The sequence below is a fragment of the Dendronephthya gigantea genome, unplaced genomic scaffold (assembly GCF_004324835.1).
Source record: "Dendronephthya gigantea isolate DGI-Jeju-01 unplaced genomic scaffold, DenGig_1.0 000036F, whole genome shotgun sequence".
Lineage (NCBI taxonomy): Eukaryota > Metazoa > Cnidaria > Anthozoa > Malacalcyonacea > Nephtheidae > Dendronephthya > Dendronephthya gigantea.
In genome coordinates this window covers 470,231-494,054 of record NW_021163046.1, presented here as the reverse complement: position 1 = coordinate 494,054, position 23,824 = coordinate 470,231, and the positions used below count along the sequence as shown (strand labels likewise).

The 23,824-nt window shown below is 35.3% G+C and overlaps 2 protein-coding genes across 3 annotated transcripts; both read right to left on the bottom strand.

Moving 5' to 3' along the window:
• Positions 1-41: 41 nt before the first annotated feature.
• On the bottom strand, positions 42-6,308 carry LOC114525992. 2 transcript variants are annotated; one of them, XM_028547469.1, is made up of 7 exons: positions 6,225-6,308; positions 3,815-3,922; positions 2,654-3,086; positions 2,341-2,446; positions 1,734-1,888; positions 1,473-1,569; positions 42-1,271 (listed from the first exon to the last, which is right to left on the bottom strand). In XM_028547469.1, exons 2-7 carry the CDS (start codon positions 3,824-3,826, stop codon positions 326-328), a joined length of 1,749 nt encoding a protein of 582 aa, XP_028403270.1. In that variant the 5' UTR covers positions 3,827-3,922; positions 6,225-6,308; the 3' UTR covers positions 42-325. The 2 variants fall into 2 exon arrangements, with proteins under 2 accessions (XP_028403270.1, XP_028403271.1); XM_028547470.1 differs by having other exon boundaries at positions 1,473-1,554.
• Positions 6,309-13,749: 7,441 nt separating this feature from the next.
• Positions 13,750-21,665, bottom strand: LOC114525880. Its single transcript, XM_028547342.1, has 8 exons — positions 18,068-21,665; positions 17,650-17,749; positions 17,062-17,219; positions 16,833-16,914; positions 16,312-16,469; positions 15,929-16,018; positions 15,713-15,800; positions 13,750-15,380 (listed from the first exon to the last, which is right to left on the bottom strand). The coding sequence occupies exons 1-8, from the start codon at positions 21,663-21,665 to the stop codon at positions 14,273-14,275; spliced, it is 5,382 nt and encodes a 1,793-aa protein (XP_028403143.1). The 3' UTR covers positions 13,750-14,272.
• Between the last annotated feature and the right edge of the window lie 2,159 nt (positions 21,666-23,824).

Genomic DNA, 23,824 nt, shown 5'->3' with positions numbered 1-23,824 from the left:
TATTAGTTTATACTAAATATATACTTACAATATTAGCCTATACTAAAATCGTTTGTTGATAACTACTTATAAATATAAAGAGTATTAGCCTAAACAATGGTTGATATACGTTTACAATTACAATTTATGAATCGTATGTTGTTATATTTATGGTATTAAAACTTGTCGCTTGACAATTACAAATTATCGTTGTTGATATACTTATCACTTATGCTATTACAGATTATCGTTACTGTTATACTACTACAGAAATGTACAAGATGAAATAATATAAAGATGTGGATTACCGTTTCCTGCTAGACATAAGGTCACTTTGCACATATAATTATTCAAAGTGATTTCCACATCTACACAAGCAAGGATTTACAGAACTTGCCAGTGCTTCCAAACTGGATTTCAAATTAGAGCAGTAATAGACGCCGTTCTTCATGTTGCTTAGGTGGGCGAATGGTATCTTCTTGCCATCCTCACATATCATATACACCAAAGACCCCGAGTCGGCTTCCTCCGCAAAGATATTATCGTCAGACACATCTTTTATGCCATAAAAGCCGTCGTTCATTCCTTTTTTGAGTGCCACATCTTTTTCAACCAAGTTTCCTATTCTTTCCCCAGTTTCAGACCCAAATATGCCAACAGGAACTGTTCCATTCATTTTCTTAAATTTTTCAGCGACTTCCTTTTCACTCGCCAAAGCGTCATCAAAATCTTGCTGGTTCATGAATCTGACCGCATCGTTGCAGTCCAAATATTTATCAAGTTCGATGAGGGCAATATCGTGCTTACCGTTGTACAAACCGCAAGAAAAAGTACCAAGCCTCCAGGAAGCTCCACTTCCGTCTTTATACTTATATTCACCATTGGAACATTCACTGAAATTATTTCTGGAAGCTGCCTTCAGTTTTTGGTGTTGTTCGAAAAGGTCTCCCGATAATTCTCCTTGGTAACAAACGTGATAGCTGGTGATTGCGTGGTGTTTCTGTTTGTGTTTATCTCCAAAGCCAAGAATACTTATTTTTCCACGGCTCCCGTTTTCTTCTCCTGTAACATGATGCGGATCTCCTGTTCTTGGTCCTCGAAGAAAAGCAGATCTACTGTTTTTATCGACTTTTTCTTGGATGAATTCGACAAAACAGGAGATATTGTTTCCAAATATCATGCGCAGTTGATCCATGGATGGTTGTGAGTTTTCTGAGTGGGTGATGAATATTTTCCATGTTCCATCCTTTTTGCCATCAAAACCAACATGGATTTTTTCCACGCCGGGTAAGCTAAGAACCGTATGAAAGAGAAAATAATTTAGTTCAATCTTTGTCAAAAAAAATTGTTTAGCTAATTGAAAAGAGCTCTTAGACTAAAAACTAAAATATTTAGCAATTCTTTTCTTAAATCGAACTTATAGCTACGTATTCTAAGATGATCATGTGCACAACAGCATTTCTTGATGGTAGGATTTCAACTTCATCATTTACCTTAACAATTTTTCCTTGTATTCCTTCTTCATGTTGGATTTTTCGTCAAATATGTTTGTTTCAAACCACTCATTCTTTGGAACTATTGAATTTATAGCTACATAAGAGTTAAGAGAATAAATATTAGCGTACGGCGTGATTAAGCATGTGATTTGGAAGCGAGTCAGTCAGTCAGTAAAAACAGTGTGTTAGTTGTTAATTCACAGCAAACCGGGTGTATGAAAGTGTGTTGGGTATTATTACAACTAGGAATAAACTTACACTTTTTATAGGTAATGAAAGGAAGGATTTCTTCGCCAAACAATTCAACGATGTCTTCAGTACTGGGTACTTCATCAAAATTAAGGACAATTTCTAGATGTTTATACCTCTTTTCGTTGACATCGGTTATTTTAAAACTTTCCACCCATTTCAGTCTGAAAGAAAAATGTCAAATATTACAGACTTGGTCGAGCGTAAGAACTCTTACGCCCGTATTCTAAAAGCTCACTCAAACTCATTGAGTGGGAGATCTTAATCTTCCCATAACGTTTCAATGGCGCTATTTCTAGCCAAATAGGGACTTGATTTTCAGTTATTCACCTTATATCTTTCCATCTATTCAGAGAAAACTTTCTCATTGATTAGCGTTAACAAAATATATAATAATGTCACACTCAAAGAGTGTGAGTGTGAGTGAGCTTTTTGAATACAGGTGTTACTTTCGTACCGTTGCCATAAATTTGTCACGCTAGATGTGTCAGACGTATTGATATTATAAGGTACGACATTTCTGCTTAATTGCGAAGATTTAATCAAGAATCAGGCTAAACTTCAGGTCAATGCAATATATAGCCTTTATATGTCTCTACTTGGGCGCATCAGTTACCGTGACAATCCCTTTGTGTATTTCTCTTTCATTTTCCGATTGTCATCCAATATATTTGTTTCAAACCATTCAGCCTTGGAAACACTCACCAAAGACCCTGATCCAGCTGTTAAAATTATGGAGATAAGTTTTAATCTATTCTACTTTGAGGGGTACAACATATGTATAAATCAATTTTTCGACTTATTTCTCCGAAAACAGCTGCTTATTTTCGCGAAATACACAATCGTGAGACAAATTTCTGTCAATACATATGTCGCTATGATCAAGCCTGGAAAGCCTCGCTAAGCAGATTTTGTCACTTTATATTTACCTTCATCTGGGAAAAGGGAATCTGTTTCGTCTGCACACAAGATGTACGTGTGAATCACTGGTTTGTCGTACTTCAGAATACGAGGCTTGGTTGGTTCGTACGTCATCAGATCAGACCACGTACCAAAAGAACTGAATAATTGAAATCTAACTTGGATATTGGTAGCGTTTTCTGGTATCAAAATCGAACTTCCGCTACCTCTAACCTCATCATCTTTGTTTTTACCATTCACTTCGTACTCAACAAGCATCCTGGAAAACATATTCCCTTTATACGAATACTTGAGTCTTGCTGTCTTTTCTTTCTCCAATTTTAAGTCATCTCCACCACAAGTCTGAAGCATCCCAACTTTTCCGCCCATCGTTACAGGCAATGTAGTCTCTACTTTCTTTTCAGCAAGATGGTCTCCATGTGGAGTTCCAATTTTTTCTCCCTTTTGAAATAAGAAACAAAAAATGAGAAGCTAACACCTTGTTCAAGGATGAACAAAGGTAATCACATGAGCAACTTTTTTGTCAACGTAGATCGACTTTAATGTCCACCAAGTTATATTATATAGCCTGATTATATAGCATACTGAACTTTATTTTTCCGGACGTTTAATAAATATATTGATAAAAAATTCATGTCGTCTTTGCTTGTTAAAAAACGTATCGATTTCTTTGCGCGCATTTTCGTAGCGTTTTTACTAAATTATCCGACCAGGTGCTGGTTTGGGTTTTTTAATTTGTGCATAAACCAATATTTTTGTGAAATCATGAATAATTAATAACCAACAAAATTTTGTATATTCAATACAACACGGCCGCTCGAGGCTCGTGTTGTAAACATTACAAAGTGTCTACTCGATGACCATATGTCCGTCAGCTCAGCAGAGCCTTTTCTAACATGGCTACAAACCGTCCAATGGGGTTACTTGACAACTGATTTCAAAATTAAATTTTTTTGTGTATCACCTTCGATCACGATCAATATTTCTCCTAAGGAGAAGCCCATCTTGCTAATGCACGTTCCCCTCAACATTTCTTGAAAAAGGACCTGTAGCTTGGCCAATCAAAATACAAATAAAGACTGCTCCTTTGCTATGTGAAATCGAACTGTGGTTACAAGTTCCAGTTGTTATTGGTTCAACTATATAATTATTCACTTAAAAATTCATACCTCAGGCATCATGGAGGGTGAAACGAAACTTTTAGTTTAAATATCTCGAAAATCTTGAAGTTTTCTCAGTTATATATTTTCTTTTTTTCCAGAGCAAAGTTGATGTACCTATTAAGAAGAATACGAAAGTGCAGATATGATGTGATATGATAAAATGATATGAGAGCACAGCTGCTCAATAGCTACATAGTATGGTAGGTGTTTAAAAGTTTTTTGAACGCCCTGGTTGACGTTCCTGCTTCTATATCAGACCAATCTTGTGTTTTTACCAGAAATTCTGCGTATGCATATGTGCTACATTATCACTGCATTATATTATCGCATTTTAATCTCACGACCGAAACTTATCCCGGTACGAAGCGCCGGGCGAGGGTACTTATTCCGCTGGGAGGTAAATACACCCGGGTGTTTTGACAGAACATAGCAGAATCCAAAGCTGTCCAAATTTTATGTCATGGACGGTCGACGTTGGATGGTTTTGTAAGTTATGCGCATGCGTGAAATTTAAGCGAGTAAAGACTAGTATAACTATGAACACTTCCTGCTTTGATGGTGACAGACTAATAAACTTGAACATAGATAGTGTTTTTCTTGTCTTTGTTGACTATTGTCACACTTGTTTGTCATAGATCAACATAGGTGAAATCTGTCTGTCTGCGGATGCGCTAGATTGTCGAAAGCAGGGTGAAAAGACACTGAAAAAAAGCACTAAGAAAAGCTTGGATTATATCGGACTTTTGGCCAAAAATAAAAATGCAACGGGGATTTTTTACATCATATTCTACATCATATTATATGTATTTTAACAAGCCTGTATTTATGTATAGCGTTCATTTTGAAATTCGGTCTGTTTCCCAATTTTGTAACTACCTGCAGATTTGAAAGTTACTCAGTACCAAATAAAAACAGACTAATATATAATTTTGTCGAGGTTTCTATGACAAGATTTTGAGCTTCATTAGAATTATGATTATCGCCCTGAATTTGATAATAGTAAAATGAACACTATACTTAAATGCCGCCGGGCTTTTTAAAACATATATAATATGATTTAGAATATGATGTAAAAAATGCCGGCAATACTTTTCAGGTTTGTCGTAATCCAAGCTTTTCTCGGTGCCGCCATCTTGTTTTCAACAATCTAACGCATGCGCAGAAGATTGCACCTATGTTAGCTGCTTTACGAGAATAAAAGTTTCACAGTTTTGATTCTGGCTTACAAAAGTTTACTCTCTTGAAATGAATTCTGAATTTCAAAATTTTAAAAAATACGAATTTTTCAAGAAACCTAAGAACAACGAAATATGCGTTATTTTCAAAATTTACAAATAATAATGTGAAATGATTTATGCTAATTATATATAATTGTTCATTTGATCGGCTTTGTTGTAAGTGCTGTGAGAAAAACAATGATAATTTAATGGAAATGCTGACTAAACGAATTGGAAGTTTTAAAAGTAATTTTGTATTACTCTCATAAATGTTATAAATGATATATCTTTCAGTATAAAAAATAACTGATATAGAGCTATCTATCACTCGAACTGCAATAAAAAGTTATTTATGTGGTAACTCAGTCGAGTAAAAATCGATTTATATGCCAGGTCGAGTTATGATGTCTTATATAAGTTGATAGTGTAATTTGATTTATGACATCGTTTTATAGAAATCATATTCTAAATTATCAATGGTTGATCTGTCATATCTGTATGTTCTGATCGAATTTAATTTACTTCCTCATGACCAAATTGTATTCAAAAGTGGCAAGATTATAAACCAGGCTCTTGTGCTGACGAAGATCATATAGCATTGTCGCGATAATGAAAATATTATATATTGACATAATCTTAGTTTCGAAAAGAGGTTATTACGCTGGTTAGAGAAATGACATGGCATCACAAAGGCGTAGGTTCAATTGCTGCCAGAAGACATATATTTGATGATTTTTTTCAACTATTTCTCGCTTTAACTTGAATTGAGTATGATTTTTCGCTCGAAATTGGGTATGTGTAAGACATCAACCCTGTAGAAATTATCTTATACATCTATTAAGTGCCACAAGATCGAGATTAATATACCAATTGATTTCATGATTGCGTTGTCAAACTTGACAAGCGAAACGTTTGCATTTTAAGTTAATTTAAATCCCGTCTTGGTGGTCTTGGCAAGGTCTTCGTCCTTTGATAATGACGGATTGATAAAAACGAAAATTATTTATATCATTGGGTTTTCTTTTCATCTATAGTTTTGGTTATTCTAGCAAGTCAAGGTAATTCAATGACGCAACAATTGTTATCGGAGATTTTAGTTCATAAAAAGATCCACATAAAACTACACTTCAACCTTCAACTACAAAAGCTTTTACTCGCAGTAATCTCTTTGTTATCAAAATATATAAGTTAGTACTTACAGATATAAAAGCTTTATATGTCCATCTCAATTAAACCGAGCAGATCTTTTCAATGAGAATTCAGAATCTTGAATTCTGTTGACATGAACTTTTTATCATTAAAAGGCTACCTGCAGAGAGCTATTATTATGGAAATAATAATTTAAATTTAACTTTTTCCTAATAGCGTATTAATAATTAGATGCCAATGATGAAACTTCGGTGAACATAACGAAAGTAAACGTTATAATTGAAATCGAGAGTTAAAACTGCGGTCCCTGTTTCCAACAGTATGATATCAACAGTAATAATAGCACTTCGGTATCACGCGTTAATTCCAAAAATTTTAATTTATATTGTCCATATTATATATTGTCATTCAAGCACGGCATGCCACAGATAACAAACTTTATAAATTAGCTGTATCAGCAAATAAAAACAAGCGTCTTTTCACGTGAATGTTTATATCACTTTTTATCTTTTATTTTTTTATCTCATCATAAAATGCAGTTTTATAAGTATCTTCGCTAAACAGTATATTATTTTAGCACTGTTTGGCAATTAGTTGATAAATTCAAAAGCATCAGTCTCAACTTTCTGGAACTAATTAGAATATTTTATTAAACATCAGATGCCAAGAGCAATAAAAAGATACCTCCAGTTTAAATCGATAGTTTCAATTCAAAGATTTCAAAACACTCATATGGGTAGCATCATCTGCCGAAATGACATAAAAATTACACCAAAATCACGCTATATATCTAGTTTCTTTCGCGTTATATGAATTGTATAGCCAAAACATAACTTCATACCTCAAGTGCTGTCAAGCGACCAAAAACGAAAGTGAAAGAGTAGAAAGAAGTGGGCGATCCTTCGCATGTAGGTTTTTAACAATGCAGTAAATCTCAGCTTAAATAATTAATGCCTAGCTATATTGAACGTGTAATTGCACTTTTAAGTCCAAATGCTTAGAGATGAAAGTCACGCATGACACCTAAATGCATGTAGCCTATGCAGTTAATACCGATAAGAATAAGAATACGAATAAACTTATATTTTAATAGCGATTTGCCATCGACCCTTTTTAAGAAATTTTATTCCTTGAACGGAGTTGGTGTGGTATGATGCTACAAGGTTTGCTTTATGTAACATAGAAATTAATTCATGTATATATATATATATATATATATATATATATATATATATATATATATATATATATATATATATATATATATATATATATATATATATACAGTAGGAGGCAAAAGTTTGAGTCCAGTGACTGTATTTCATTGTTTTAGCAGCATATATTAATTTTCTACAGAAAACCTTACTGAAAAGTGAACTAGAGAAAAGTAAATAAGTGAACTGAAAAATACATGCTGCACAACAACTATGGGATGTTATGATATTCATTTAACGTATGTTAATGTGCAAAAATTCATTACATGTCCATGCTTAGTATCCCTCTTTTTTGCTCTTGAAACGGCCTTTATTCCTGCTGGCATAGATTCCATAGGTTTTTTAATGTTGCACGTTCAATACCTTGCCAGCATTCGTCGACCACTTGCCTCAAGTCATCATGGCTGGTGGGTCTGTGCCTCGCCCTTTTCCGGTTAAAACGGTCGTAAAAGTGTTCCATAAGTTTTAGATCTGGAATTTGAGGTGGAAAGCCATGAGAAAGAGATCACCAGAACGAGTTTGCTTCTAAAATATTTCTGGCACATAGAAGATGTGCATGTCTTTAGGGTGATTATCATGTAGTTAGACGCGCGATCATCTTTGTGCCAGATGAAATTCCATGTCCTTGAAGAATTGGATGATACTTTTCTTTAATTAGGATCCTATTATATCTTTCAATATTGCCAAACCCAGCATGACCAAAGCAGCTAAAAGTTTGCTTGAGTAGGATTTAGTTTCTTCGAATTTCTCCAAGGTTAGTTGCATACCACCTTTTGAAATTCTCACTTTTTCTATTTGTGCTACAAATGCAACTATTTGTCCTTGTGCACCATCACTTTGCCCTTTTTCCCACCCATCCTGAGTTGTGTAAAGGAATGAGAACTTTATTTTGTTATAATTTAGATCAATAGGACCAAAACAATGTGCAATTAATATGGTTTACAGTATTGAAACACTAGCACGCATGTCTTAACTCGAATACACTGCCAGGATTTAATACTGGAATTCTACAACGACTGGACTCAAACTTTTGCCCCCTACTGTATATATATATATATATAATATATAATATATAATATATATATATATATATAATATTTAATATATTATATATATATATATATATATAACCGCCTCCTAGGGTCCCAAGGCCTAGGCACTCTTAACGAGTGAGCTGGTGAGGGAAAGGGACAAATTTACATTCTTAGGTTTGAATATGCCCGTCAAGGGTGAGTATAGTAAACACGGAGAACATTTTTGCCTATATTATTACCTGTGTTGCAACTCCAAATTTATTTTGGAGCAAATCATGTTCAATATAATATATATATAATATATATATATATATATATATATTGTTGAACATGATTTGCTCCAAAATAAATTTGGAGTTGCAACACAGGTAATAATATAGGCAAAAATGTTCTCCGTTAAGGGTGAGTATAGTAAACACGGAGAACATTTTTGCCTATATATATATATATATATATATATATATATATATATATATATATATATATATATATAGTTTAGTTTAGTTTAATAAATTTGTCACATTATTACAAACATTACAGTCAATAACAAGGACGAAGAATATATAAACGTAGTGACAGGAAGCCATAACAGGACGAATCCCTATTGATAACAGCACCCTTAACATAAAAACATAAAACAACCATTCAGATAAATATTAACAAGAGTAAGTTATAGAATCATGGTGGAATATACTTTGCCAGTTTAGAGAAATAATATTCATACAGATTTGATTTAAATGACGCAATGGAGGAGCGTTCCTTACAACTTGGGGGAAGATCATTCCATAATGATACTGCTCTAGGAAAATATGAAAACTGGAAGTAATTTTGTTTGAATTTAAACAAGGTGGTTAGATTATTTGGGTCAAATTTCCGTGTTCTATAGTGAGTATCTAAAGCAATAAAGTAGTCACTAGTGTTTATAACCATCATCCCAGTCTTGAATTTATATAGGAGAAGAAGGTCACTCATTTCTCTACGATACTCCAGTGGTAACATATGGAGGGTTAAAAGTCGATCCAAGTATGAAACGTTCGATGGCGGATAATTCAGTATAAACTTTGTGGCTCTTCTTTGGATGTTTTCAATAAGGGCTCTGTGCTTAATTGTGTATGGAGACCACAAGCAAGAGCAGTATTCCAGCTGAGGCAAGACCAAGGAACGGTAAAGGAGCATCCTCACGGACTGGTCTTTGATGTCATGACACACTCTTTTAACTAATCCTAGGGTCTTATTTGCTTTTGCTGATATCTTTTCAATATGGTCAGCCCATTGCAAATTGCTTGAGATTATAATGCCTAGATCTTTGACGTATGAAACACGTTCGAGGGCTTGGTCACCAAGATGAAGATGTCGCGTCTGTAGGAGTCCTCTTCCTAGAGATATGCAAGGTTTTGCATTTAGAGGCACTGAACGACATATTTGAATTCACACTCCATGTTACCAGAGAATCTAAGTCATGTTGTAAAAGCTTGAGTCGAAGTAGGAGTGTCAAGTGTTCTATACAGCTTGGAGTCATCAGCAACAGAGCCAGTCGGGATCCATTTCCGATATAATCTGGTAGGTCGTTAACAAAAACCAGAAACAAAAGTGGACCAAGAATGGACCCCTGTGGAACTCCCGAAGTCACTGGTAACCAACTAGAAAACACTCCGTCAAGTACGACTCTCTGATACCTGTCCGATAAATAACTATAGTACCAACTAAGTAAGTTTCCTGATATACCATAAGAAGACAGCTTGGTGATTAACAAGTGATGGGGCACTTTGTCAAATGCTCTCGATAAGTCAAGATATATAGCATCAACCTCTTTCCCTTGAGCTAAGTTAACTAAGATATGATGGTAAACCTGCAGTAATTGTGACTGGGTAGATCGTCCTCTCTGAAAACCATACTGCATGTCATACAAAAGCGTAGAAAAGTGAGGGAGACAATGGTTTAGTATACAGCGTTCAAACACTTTAGACAAGACGCACAACAAGGATATTGGCCTATAGTTGTCAGGCAACATTGGGTCGTCTTTTTTGTATACAGGGGTAATATTTGCCCTCTTCCAAGCTTTGGGAAATGTAGCAAGCACAAGAGACATGTTGAATAGACGGCATAGACTTGGAGAGATAGCAGTTGCTGTATATTTAAGTAGCCTCGAAGGGATATCGTCCGGACCACTGGCCTTATTTGGATCTAAATTCGAGAGTAATTCATGCACTTCAGTAACACTAACTTCGAAATCCCGTAGTTGACTGTTGGAGTTGGCTTGTACAGGAACACAATGGTTTTGTGTTTTAGGAGTAAATACTGAATGGAAGAAACTATTTAAAAAGTTCGCTCGTTGAGCACTATGTGTGAAAATTTTTTGGCCATCACGAAGGATATTAGGCGAAGGTTGGTTCATAGTTGATGTTTTTACAAGTGACCAGAATCGTTTAGGATTACTACCAAGGGAATCTTTAAGTTTGTGCACATGTTCATCCTTTTTCTGCAGTATAAGTTGCTTAGTCTTACGCCTAGTTTCCTTAAACTTCACCATGTCATTTGGGTTTCTTGTTTTAAAAGCTTTTTTCCGTAACCGATTTTTCAGCTTGATAACTTTCAGCAGTTCATCATCAAGCCAAGGATGATCACGAGTATTATTAAAGCGTCGCTTGGGCACGTAGTCAGATACAGTTGATAAAAACAAGTCACACCAACCTGCTAACGATGCGTCAATATCATTACTCACAAACGCCAAGTCCCACGGGACATTCATTAAGGTTTCATTAAGAGCGTTCCAGTTGACTTGTTTATAGTTGTAAACATAACGTTTCGTGACAGGTTTCTTACGTATATTAAAATCCAAGGTGAAGCTTATTAACTTGTGGTCAGTGTTAATTATATCATCAAATCCTTGAATATCTTTAACTTTGTCTGGTATGTTTGTAAGAATTAGATCCAGAGTATGGTTAACTCTAGTGGGAAAATCCACAAGCTGCAGTAAATAATTATCATGCACCAGTTTGGTGAAATATGCCGTAATAGAATCATTAGTTGTGGATACGCCAGTTCGCCAATTTATGTAGGGAAGATTAAAATCCCCACAAACAAACAACTGATCAAAACCAGATTTGTTGGCCAATTTTAGCGTTCTTTTAAGCTCCATAATATATATATATATATATATATATATATATATATATATATTTTGATTTTAAAGTCACTAGACTAATAATACATACGTTCATTCTTCATTGTATACTGATATGAAAATATTTCTTTGTTGTTTTAATTTGATGCGAGCTTCACTTCTGGCTAAGAACCTGGCCACAATATGAAAACTCAAGTTGTTTTCATTACAAATTATTGTTAATGTGTGCCTGGTTTAATATATAGCTAAATATTTACGACCATAGGTTAAACTATAATTCCGAGATTTTTCAAGACATACCTTTGGGATGTTTGATGCGATATTTGGTGGTCCACGTCGGAGGATAGAATTGAGAATTCTCTAATTTTCAAACTTTGCACACGAGCATCCGTCTTATGATGTAAATTACATATAAAATAATTTTTCCCATGATGGATGTTTAACATGACAAAAAAGCAGTGCAAAAAAGGTTTTTTCGTCATAGTAACAGTACCCAGCAGCTACAAAATATTGATTGGTTCAAATTAATTTTATACATCGGTCGCGTATGGTCTCTGTTTATGTGGTATTGAAATGTAAATTTGACAGAAGAAACAATTATTGCTCTCCCACTATAGTTTAAATCGCCGTGCAAGTGGAGCGCTGATGCTATGTTGTCAAAATGAAATCAAATGGGCCTAAGATATAGGACAATAAAAACTTAATAGTACGAGAATTAAACAGAACGTTCACAGCATGATGATTACTATAGTTCACGGCAGGGCTATTGCTAAAGCCCTCATTCGATACTGATGCATATTCATATATTCTTCACACGCCCCCTCCCCTAGAAAGCTCTTCCATTATGGGTAAATTTACCGCATTACCTTACGTTACAAAACGTAACCAAACACACCTGAGAGCCTCTTTGTGCATGTAATTCAGTTAATAATTATGAAGACAATCGAGAAGCTTGGGACTGTAAAATTATATACTTTTAAGATGTTTAATAAAAAAGAAAAGTGTGAATTAAATATCTCATAAATATGTTTCAAAACCCAAGCAATAACACGAATATACGGCCTTCAAGCAAAATCGTAGCTGATTGGTCAATTCTAGTTTTCCTTACCAACGGGTAGCAACAGAACAGCAATAAAAATTCAGTATAATTTAAACATGTTTATTAGTCACATTTGGGTCATTTTGCGATGTTTTTGAACATTCTCTGCGATTTTTAATTTTAGTGAACATTAAATAGTTTTATTTACGTACTTTTAGCTTGTCAAGGACGAAAAAGAACACCACTTATATAATTTAAATAATTTTAGTTTCACAATTTTTTCTGCAAAAAACATCGGAAATATAACACTTTGTTTTGGTTTCAAAAAAACTTCAGCTAACAAGTAGAAAACATCGAAGGAAATGCTCAAAAGCGACATTTTAAACAACATGTCAACAATAATAATACTCAATTTTCATTGCTGGTTCCGTTGCTGCCCTGTCGCTGCCCTGGAAAACTAGAATTGACCAATCAGCTACGATTTTGGTTGAAAGGCGTATACATACAGCCCGCAAAAAACTGAGAAAAGTATAAAAACGTTACATACTGAAAGTAAGAAGGAAAACGTTTGGAAGTAATCGGGATAAACTGTACACTTAGTTATATTAGGTGTTGTTTGAATTGAATATACGAGACAACAGGCTTATAATTAACCATTTTAGGTTACGCTTTCAGTCCTAGGTTTTGAGCACTCGTGATAAACTGGAAGTGGAAACGACAGTAGGAACCTTTCGCAAAATTTTATTTATATCACTCTAGAGGCAACCAGAATGCGGTGCAAAGTTGAATGTCGACTTAGCATAACTGAAAACAATTTCAACAAAGAGGATTTCCAAATTAGTCAGATAACTGGCATTGATTTTAGCGGAAAAAGTGATAATAAGTTTGGATTACCCAAGTAAGCCATACGTTAGTTATTAGCAATCATTACGCGACCAGTACGTCAGTTTCAATTCAGTTCCCTTTTCTTTCTGTTTTGTTGCGCAAGGGGAGAGGCGCCACCACACTTGAAGTTCCTAAAAACAGGCTCTGCCAAATAAGGACTCCAAGAGCTGCATGGACACTCAAATGTCATGTGATGTAATCAGAAAAATTGAAATTTTTCTTTTACGCATGTGAGATATTTTTTCCTTTATTGGGGAATTTGTAGTGATGGTGTGCAAATTACAAACATTCTCTAATACATCATTATAGGAACATATATATATTATAAATTATGATTATATCATTATTTGTTCAGTGTCCCCAAAAGGAGTTTGGTACGTTACATTTTATTCCAAGCTTTGATTCGTATCTTAGATAAATATGGTATATTATTGTGCATGGAAGTAAGAAGTTCTTTAAGTACTTATGTGATTAATTAGTTAATAAAGTTCATTATTATATGGCAAATTGCATGACTCGAATTATATGAACCTAATCTGTATGTGACTACGCTTTTCAATTATGCATGCGGGACTGCTCGGATACAAATGATTTTTAAATGTGCAAATAAACCTAGCTAACCCTTCCATTCTGGTAAAACAAAAACTATAAAACTACTTCTTTTTTAGCAAGGATTTTTTTGCAAGTGGATGTCAGCGAATCACTTGCGAATTGCGAGCAAAAAATATATTCTGTCTGCCATATAACAATTAATTTACTTATTTCTCTATCAAAGCAAAAAAGTATCATCTCTCGCCCTTTATCAGATACTCTTTTTACAGACCTTGCGCTTGGCTGGTAGGTTGTGTAAAATAACAACAACAGTAGTAACAGGAGTTGCAATGTAAACGCCAAAAAAGAAGAAAAAGGCCAATATTAGCAATAACAAGCATACCATTCTTTTACTCTTTTCGGTATCGCTGTCCATCCCACAAGGTTGAATATCGCCAAGATTTTTACGCTCTTTTAGTTCATCAATGCTTCTCTTTAAATTCCTCCCACCGTACACCGCAGAATTGTCATTTTGTGGTATTTCCGAACATAGATATCCAAACGGTATTTTTCGATTACCCGATTCAATAATGTACAGTAGAGATCCCGAATCACCCTCCTTGGCAAAAACCTGGCCATGCGTTCCTTTTATTCTGTAACACATTCTCATATTCTCCGTTCCGAACAGTGGCTTGCCATCTGATGTGTACAATGTTCCCCTTGTAACTCCAGTAATTGCTCCAAGTTTTTCCACAGTCAATCGTCCTTTGTTGTCCAAAAGCATTTTTGCCACTTTCTTATTGCTAGCCAATGGTAGGTTAATATTTTCTTCTCGAATGAAATTCACAGCGTTGATACAATTTTCACTTTCTTCTAGTTTTATCAAGGCGATATCGTGATTGTCATCATACAATCCTTGGTGAAATTTACCTTCTTTAAGATTTTCTGTATTGTACACGCGGATTTCATCTTTGCAACCCCTCGAGTTTTCATGATCGTGGTCCTCTTTAAGTTGCCCATGCAGATCTGACATTGTTTTATCACAGCAAGGATGGGGATCGATGAAACATGAATGGTAGCAGGTGATTGCATAGTGTTCATTTCTATCAGCAGTTAAGATACTTATTGTACCATCTGCATCATCTTTTTCTCTTGAAAAGATTTTATCCCCTGATTTTGGTCCGCGGAGAAAACGAGGGGGTGGGAGAAGCTCAGTGCTTTCTTGAATGAAATCAACAAAGGATGCAATATTAACACCAAATATTTTCTTTAAATCCACCATGGAGGGTGCCTGGTCGCGAGCATGGGTTATGTATATTTGCCAAGATTTTTCAGGTTCGTTCGTCACACCAACATAGAAATCTTTCACCCAAGGTAAGCTGAAGTAAAAAATATTTTCGCTCAGTATTTTAAATTGGCCGTATAAAGAGGGAGTCGGGGTGTAAAAGGTAGATTTAGTGGATTCACTGCAAAATGTAGCGCGATCGATCTTTCACAATCGCTTTCGTTTGAAACTGAGGGGAAAACGACAGACTAAAATGCTATCAAAGCAGCTAAAATGGTCTGATGTACAAGTGTCCTTGAATATCCGTAACTTATTTTATCCCTTACATCTATCAAAGAGGAATATTGTGTCTAAAGTCACATCAAATCTTAATTAAGAATTGACAATTTTGTTTGATAATATTCGTAGAGAAATGTTATTATATACCCTGCCAGTTTTTTCATGGATTCTTCTTTCATAGTAAAGTTTTCGTCAAATACATTTTTTTCAAACCACTTTCGTCTTGATTCTCTATCTATTTTTCAAAAATAAAGAGTAAGGTATAAGTATTTTTGCCTGCTACATTGTTTTACTCAGCTATGGGCCTATGTACTTCTAGTATATTCACGTAGGATTTCGGGTTATCTGTCCCAAAAAACTTACCGTCCGGTTTAATGAAATAACAAATGAATTGTTTGCATTTGTTAATAATCTTAAGAGGATGCAACCAGATGTGAGGAAAAAATGTTCCTTCTATACAAACAATTGAGATATCAATGCAAATTAAATTAAATTGCTATAAACTATACAGACTTACAGAGGGGTATTTTTTGTAAAAAAATGACACTGTCAAAGTTCGTGTGTTTCATGTTAAAAATTTTCATTGTTAAAAATTTTAAAGTTTTAAATGTTTTGCAGCGAGTATCACGATGAATTAACTCAGTGGTAATTTACCACTGTTCTCTTGCCGTTTGAAAATTCCAACTGTGCATGGTCACAAAAAATTTGACCATGTAAACCGCGGGCCTAATTAATCAGACACATACCCTTCTTGTACGTAATGAAAGGAAGGACTTCTTCGCCGAATAGTTCAACAAGGTCATGGGTACAAGGTACTGTGGCGAATCTTAGGACAATTTCTAAGCAACGTTTACTCCCTTTCCGGTCTGCTTTGATGATTTTAAAACTTTCCACCCATTCGAGCCTAAACAATAATCTTTTATCGTGCATGAGAAAGTACAACAAACGCCTAGCTAAATCTGACCAATTGTATTAATCCACTGGGTTAATAGCATTATGAAAGAGCATACGAGAAGTACTACTTGGAGTTGTCTGTTACAACATGAATTTCTGGCAATATGAATTTGTTGAAGCAATGATTTACAAAGTGAAAAGTTAATAAGTGCGTATAAATGAACCGTCATGTGTGTGAGTGAGGCTCTTAGTGAACTCTTCCAATTGATAATATAAGAATTGAGTATTCGATGCTGAATAAAACACGAGAGTCAATATCATAAGAATTTAATGAGTCGAAACCAAACATTTAGACTTTTAGTGAATCGGTTACCTTAACAATCCATTGGTGTATTCCCTTTTTATTTCAGAATTTTCATCCAGAACATTTGTTTCAAACCACTCAATTTTCGAGGCTATAAATCAAGTTCATAATGGGTGTAATCTAAGTAAAGCTGTCGTACAACATACACAGGTTAATGAGAACAGTTTATGTGTTGTAAGTCTTGTAATTTTGGCTAACAAGAATTGATTACAAGAATAATTCAAAGTAAGAAATTTACCTTTCTTATAAGTAATGCAAGGGAGGATGTCCTCGCCAAGGAGTTCCACGATGTCTTCGTTACAAGGCACTTCACCGTATTTGCAGACAATTTCTAAATTATAGTCATTACCTTCCTCGTATGCATCGACAATGCTGAAGCTTTGCACCCATTTAAACCTTAATGAAAAATCACTATTTCAGGTGGTAAAGGAGGTTTAGGCAACAAACTCCTACATGTATTCACTTCACAGTGGATCTCAAAAACTTATAGCTATATCCCTTTTTCTACATATCGTAATTTTTCGTTCGTTAGAAATTTCATAAAAAAATTGTTAGATAAATTGATACATTTTTAAATTCCAAGTACCTGGCATCACGGTGCTATATTTATTATAAATTTAAAAATATTTAGAACCTAAATTTATGCATAAAAGGAGTGTTTGAATATATTCAAGGTAATGTCCAATCCAGTATAGGATCGTCAGAAAGACCTGCAAATCTGTATGGGGCGTTAATACTATTCGAGGAATACAACAGCGCTATTACATAGAACTAAATTCATTAGTTCTCTAATCTTCTGAAAATGTGCATGAGAATATAGATTTACCTCGCCATTTTTTCTTTATACTCTTTCTTCATCTCACCATTTTCGTGAAATGCACCCATATCAAACCACTTGTAAAATGCATTATTTCTTTCTTCGAAACCTGGAAATAACAAGTATATTCTAGGGATGAATAATAAATTCTTTTTTTAGAATAACTAAAAGAAATAACTTACATCCAATTCGGTTTTATAAAATTATAATGGTAACATTCCTCATAAAATTTGTTCTTCGTTGTTATACAACTAGTAAAGGTGACCACTAAATTCAAATAAGGTAGCCACGTGATTTGAAGATGATCTTAGTAAATTGGTTCCCCTTGATTAAATGCGGGGGTGTGGGGCTAAGAATATAGTAGTTACGTACAAAAAACCATCAGCTCCATCAGCTTCCACCAAAAAAAAATATTATTGATCTTTACCTGAGTCAACAGAATGTGTTTCATCTTCATCTGAAACTATCGGAGCTGATTCTTTTATACCCGAATTCGACGTGGAAGATAACATCGTTAGTTGGCTGTCTTCTATAACGTGATCAACTTTGACATCAGCAGATATGTGATCTCTATTATCAACCAATTTAACCGTCCCATCGTAGCTGCCAAATTCCTCTCTAGATTGAGCCCTACCGTCAATATCGAATGTATTGTCATCATCTCCACCGGTGATCTTCATCACCGCTTCACAATCAGCCAAAGTAAATGTGCGACTCCGCGGTTTATCGTACTCGAAAATATGAGGCTGGATTGGCTTTACCCAGTACTTGTTGAAACGGTCGTACTTTTTTACGTCACACCAAATACCAGGAACGCGCATTATTTGAAATCTAACTTTAATATTGGTAGCATTAGTTGGTAACAGAAATGAACTTTCACTATCTTCAGTCTCATAATGTTTTGTTTCACCGTTCTCTTGAAAATCAACAAGCATCTTGGAAAGCCAAAGTCCTTCAGAAATATACTTTAGTTCATACTTCACTGGACCTGTGAACTCGTCACTATTTGTCGTTTCGTCCACCAACGTCTTGTATCTTGGTAGACCACAATCAAACATCCCTCTGAAATATTCTCCTGTGATTTTTGTTACTCTTTCATAATAGAAGTTTCCATCCAAAGTGTACGTGCAACTCACTGGTGTGTCGTACTTGAAAACATGAGGCTTGGTTGGTGTTATCCAACATTTTTTGAAATGGTTGTACTTTTTCACATCACACCAAACACTAGGAGCGCGCATGACCTGAAATCTAACTCTGATGTTGGTAGCATTGTTTGGAATCAGAATCGAGCTTCCACTACCACGAGCCTCGTGATGTTTCTCTTCACCGTTCTCTTCATAATCAACAAGCATCTTGGAAAACCAGCTTCCTTTAGAAATATACTGCAGTCTGACTCGTTCATCTTGATCATCTCTAGAAGTGTTCATTACTTTTTCATAATACAAGTTTCCATCCAAAGTGTACGTGCGACTCACTGGTTTGTCGTATTTGAAAACATGAGGCTTGGTTGGTTCTACCCAATATTTTTTGAAATGGTCGTATTCTTTCACATCAGACCAAATACCAGGAGCACGCATCACCTGAAATCTAACTTTGATTTTGGTAGCATTGTTTGGAATCAGAATCGAACTCCCACTACCTTCACCCTCGCGATGTTTCTCTTCACCGTTCTCTTCATAATCAACAAGCATCTTGGAAGACCAACTCCCTTTAGAAATATACTTTAGTTTCTTTTCTTTATCTTCATTATCATCATCTGTGGAAGCCCTCTTTACTTTTTCATAATACAAGTTTCCAGCCAAAGTGTACGTGCGACTCACTGGTTTGTCGTATTCAAAAATATGAGGCTTGGTTGGTTCTACCCAACATTTTTTGAAATGGTCGTATTCTTTCACATCACACCAAATACCAGGAGCACGCATCACCTGAAATCTAACTTTGATTTTGGTAGCATTATTTGGAATCAGAATCAAACTTCCACTACCTTCACTCTCGCGATGTTTCTCTTCACCGTTCTCTTCATAATCAACAAGCATCTTGGAAGACCAACTCCCTTTAGAAATATACTTTAGTTTCTTTTCTTTATCTTCATTATCATCATCTGTGGAAGCCCTCTTTACTTTTTCATAATACAAGTTTCCATCCAAAGTGTACGTGCGACTCACTGGTTTGTCGTATTCAAAAATATGAGGCTTGGTTGGTTCTACCCAACATTTTTTGAAATGGTCGTATTCTTTCACATCAGACCAAATACCAGGAGCACGCATGACCTGAAATCTAACTTTGATTTTGGTAGCGTTGTCTGGTAACATGATCGAACTCCCACTACCTTCACCCTCGCGATGTTTCTCTTCACCGTTCTCTTCATAATCAACAAGCATCTTGGAAGACCAACTTTCTTTAGAAATATACGTCATACTTTGCCCCGCAAGTTGCGTACACTCATTATAATTTGTTTCTTTTTTTTCATAAGGTGGGGTTCTTTTCGTGAAGTCACCTTTCACATTTGTTTCTACTGGCATCGGCATATAAACATGTAGAGTTTTATCTGATTTATCTGAGTTGCCTTTTGCATTTTCCCCACAATCGTCTTGTTTTATTTCTCTATTGGATTTCTGAAATTTATCACTCATATCATTACTGTCTCCAGTACTCTCTTCATTATCACTGGTCGTCGTGATTCCATCTTTACCAACCGTTTCTTTCGCATTCCTTGCCGCTAATGTTGTGCTACTAGCATAGTTTTTTGTTTCATCACACGTTTCCTCAGATATATCATGAAATGTTTCATTGGAATTAGCTTCCATCCCTGTTATATCTTCTCCGTCCTCGATTATTTTTGGGACTTCATTATCTATCATCGTCAAATGATTCCCAACCGCTATTGCCGCTAGTCTTGCACCATTTTTTATATCGTCCTCTACGGAGTTATTTTCGACATCATCATCGAGATGTTCAATAAGGTTGGCAAACGTTTCCACTGCTATTTTTGTAACGACTTCAAAACGATTAGGTGTGCTGGAGGAAATTACCTCAAATGCTGCTGCTACGTCCTTTGCTGAAACCAGCTTTTCGATTATGTTTTCTGTCAGCCCTCCTCGTAGCCCCGCAATTCCTCCTAATAATGCATCAGTTAAGACATGTAAAAGAAATTCTTCCCAGGTTATTTTCTGCCCATCTGCAAGGACTGCGTCTAGATTATTTGCAACGGAATTGGTAAAGCCACGAAAAACATGCCTAGTCATCCTTATCGCAATTTGCCGTTCAAGAGAAAGTTTAGCATCTTTCAATGCAAGCTTTGCTTTTCCATCCAATAACTTAGCAATCTCAGCAACTCCTCCTCCTACTGCTGCTCCACCAACAGCGCCGATCATTAAACTACTAAAGTATTTTTTAAAAGCCTTAGCTTTGTCTATCAAATCTCGTGATCTACTTGAAATCCCGCATCTAAAAGTTGCTCCGGATGCGGCTATTATCCCGAGTGCAACGGGTTCGGTCATTCCTGCTGTTAAGAAGGTTAAACCAACGCCCCCCGCTAGAAGTAAACTTGAGAGAATCAACAATCCTATTTTCCTTGTATGTTGTTTTCGCTGCTCATCGCTGTAAGTCTCGGCATTGAATAGACCTTTCCATCGCCATTTCGAGTACCATCCTTTGTCATAATCTGCGATGTTATCATACGCGGCTCGGGCTTCAGGATCTTTGAGAATCTTGTAGGCAATGATGATCTTTTGGCAAATAGTTTTATCGCCATACTCAGGATTCCTGTCAGGATGCCAACGCAGAAGTTGAGAACGATAAGCCTTTTTAATCATCTCGTTCTGTTCTTCGATGGATTTCTTGCGAACTTCTTTCATATCGAGGCGCAGGATTTCGTACAAGTTCTTGTTTCCAGAGGCTGAAACTTCTTCTTTCATATTTTTTCGACGTAAACAAATTTGTTTTTCCTTCAACGGTAATTCTTCATCCTTTACCTGTATGTCATCATCACCACTGACTCGAAGCAATATATCCTTTTCCCACATGATTGGACCCCAAATAGTAATATTCTTTTTTTCAGGGCGTGCTGTGAGTTCAATTTGAAAAGTTGTTTTTCTGTGAAACAAGAAGCTTTCACCTCCCTTTACAATGAAACTGAAGGATAAAAAACGACTTTTACTCCAATTTTGGAGTATATACAAAGTGACGGCATGAGGTGACTTGTTGTCAACCAGGATCGCCTTCAAATGTTCGCCCTATAATTTTAGGGAAAAGACCTTTAATTTAAATGACATATATGAGTGTTAAATATTGTATTAACCGCGCATTGCTGTCGCAATAAAACTTATGAAAATGTAATAAAATATTTCATAGAAACAGGATGTGGTATCTTATGAAAGTATGATTTGGAAATCGAACAATACTTTTCTCACTCACTCAATACTTTTTATCACCTAAGATACAATGTCATTTTGTAGGTTTTGATCCATTTTACAAAATACAATGTTCGCGCAAATAGTTTTATACATTGAAAAAAAATATATAAATTATATGCTATACGCGTTCGAACTATTACTGCCATACCTCGGCCATAGCATAGAAGCAACTAAAACCTTCGATATCTTGAAGATTGGATGTCTTTTAACTTATTTAGTACTTCTTTTTCCACGGAAATGTTAATCTAAATATTGAATAAAAAAATAAGAAGCAATAAAATACAGGCATATCAGTGAAATAGGCAGCCCAGTTCTTCATGACATTTTGAACTATACTTTTGCTTGATCGTGAATTGTGTATAATTACTGTGCTGTACATTACGTAGTATATGTCATAGCTATGAAATCACTTTCTACCACTATTTTTCGGCCGTAAATGTAAACAAACGCTTTGTTTATATTCTGAACCTATATAAATTTCAGGGAAAACAAGATACATGGTGTGTATAGGTTACACAATATTCAACTTTATGCTATGCATTTTGAAGGAGCTTTTTGCGTTCAGAAAATTTCGTAACGTCAGAAATTTGAGACCAATGGGCCTCACATGAGCAGAAACGATGCTTAAAAAATGTCTATGACTTCTGAAAGGATATACGTCCGCATATAATATATTTTCCTGTTGATAAAACTACAGGATTTTTATTTTTATGCACTTGACCTTGAGTTTCTACACTACTTTCAAAGACGGAAATCATGAGATCAGATTACCCGCGTCAGGTGCAGCAATATCCGTCAAGATAACTCAAAAAGTAATACAGCTAACTTCATAAAATTTTCATGGTTGACTTTAAAGACAATTGGCTAGCAGGTGAACTTTTGCATTCCGTTGAGTCTAAGTAAAATAGCGACTGACTATTTCAGATAGATCGTAGAAGTTTTATATTTATAGCGTGTAAAACGTATAATACTGGAAAAGTTTTATTTATTTGAGGTTTAGCTCCGAGGCAAAAATATAAAACAACTCGCGTTAAAACCTAGTTTGTTATCGTGTTTACAAAAATCGTCCATTTTCCAACATTGGGTGTGTCTGGTCTTGGAAACTATAGTGATTGAAGATTCCTACAAGTCTTTTTTCACTCAATGTAACTTGGCTTGCAAAATGGCATGAACAAATTTTTATATTTCTAATGTAGAACATTGTATATACATATAAAGAAAGTACATAATATGACTATTTAAAATAAGATGCGAACAATAAATTGATATCAAACATGAGACACTTTATTCTCATTGAATTCTTTGCAATATGCAGAAGAGTGTTCCGCTATTTGCGAAAGCGAAGCGAAAAGTTAACAAAAATTGGTCGTAGGCTACCCACGCTCACTTCAAATTATTTCACTAAAATGAACGAAATCGAATGCGACTGCTGCTTGTTGAGTTTCCATGCAGTTAAGCATCATGCACCTGTTTTTTACCTGACGTCCACGCTTAACTCATTAGTTTGAATAAAACATATATTTCAAGCAGGAATGCACGCAATATTTTTCGGGCCCTAGGAAGAAATATTTTATCACTATTTAAAAAGCGCTATAAAATTATGTCTCTTTATCGCTTATCATAATGAGCCTACTACGTACACTAATGTTTTCAAGCCTTTTTAGATAAACGCTATCTGGTTTAGCACGTACGTGCAACGTAGAAGCATGTTTGATAGAATTATATCGTGAGGGCCATAGCCCCTAGTTTGACGCTGTGAATGTGCCATC

What these genes read in the sequence shown, in the direction of transcription:
- LOC114525992 (XM_028547469.1), bottom strand. An exon ending in TTCCCTTTTCCCAGATGAAG is followed by an intron (nt 2,447 to 2,653) that starts GTAAATATAAAG and finishes TAATTTTAACAG; the next exon opens with CTGGATCAGGGTCTTTGGTG. An exon ending in TTTCATTACCTATAAAAAGT is followed by an intron (nt 1,570 to 1,733) that starts GTAAGTTTATTC and finishes ACTCTTATGTAG; the next exon opens with CTATAAATTCAATAGTTCCA.
- LOC114525880 (XM_028547342.1), bottom strand. Translation starts at nt 21,665, where the DNA reads ATGTGGGAAAAGGATATATTGCTTCGAGTCAGTGGTGATGATGACATA. An exon ending in AACACATTCTGTTGACTCAG is followed by an intron (nt 17,750 to 18,067) that starts GTAAAGATCAAT and finishes TGTTATTTCCAG; the next exon opens with GTTTCGAAGAAAGAAATAAT. An exon ending in TATAAAGAAAAAATGGCGAG is followed by an intron (nt 17,220 to 17,649) that starts GTAAATCTATAT and finishes TTTTTCATTAAG; the next exon opens with GTTTAAATGGGTGCAAAGCT.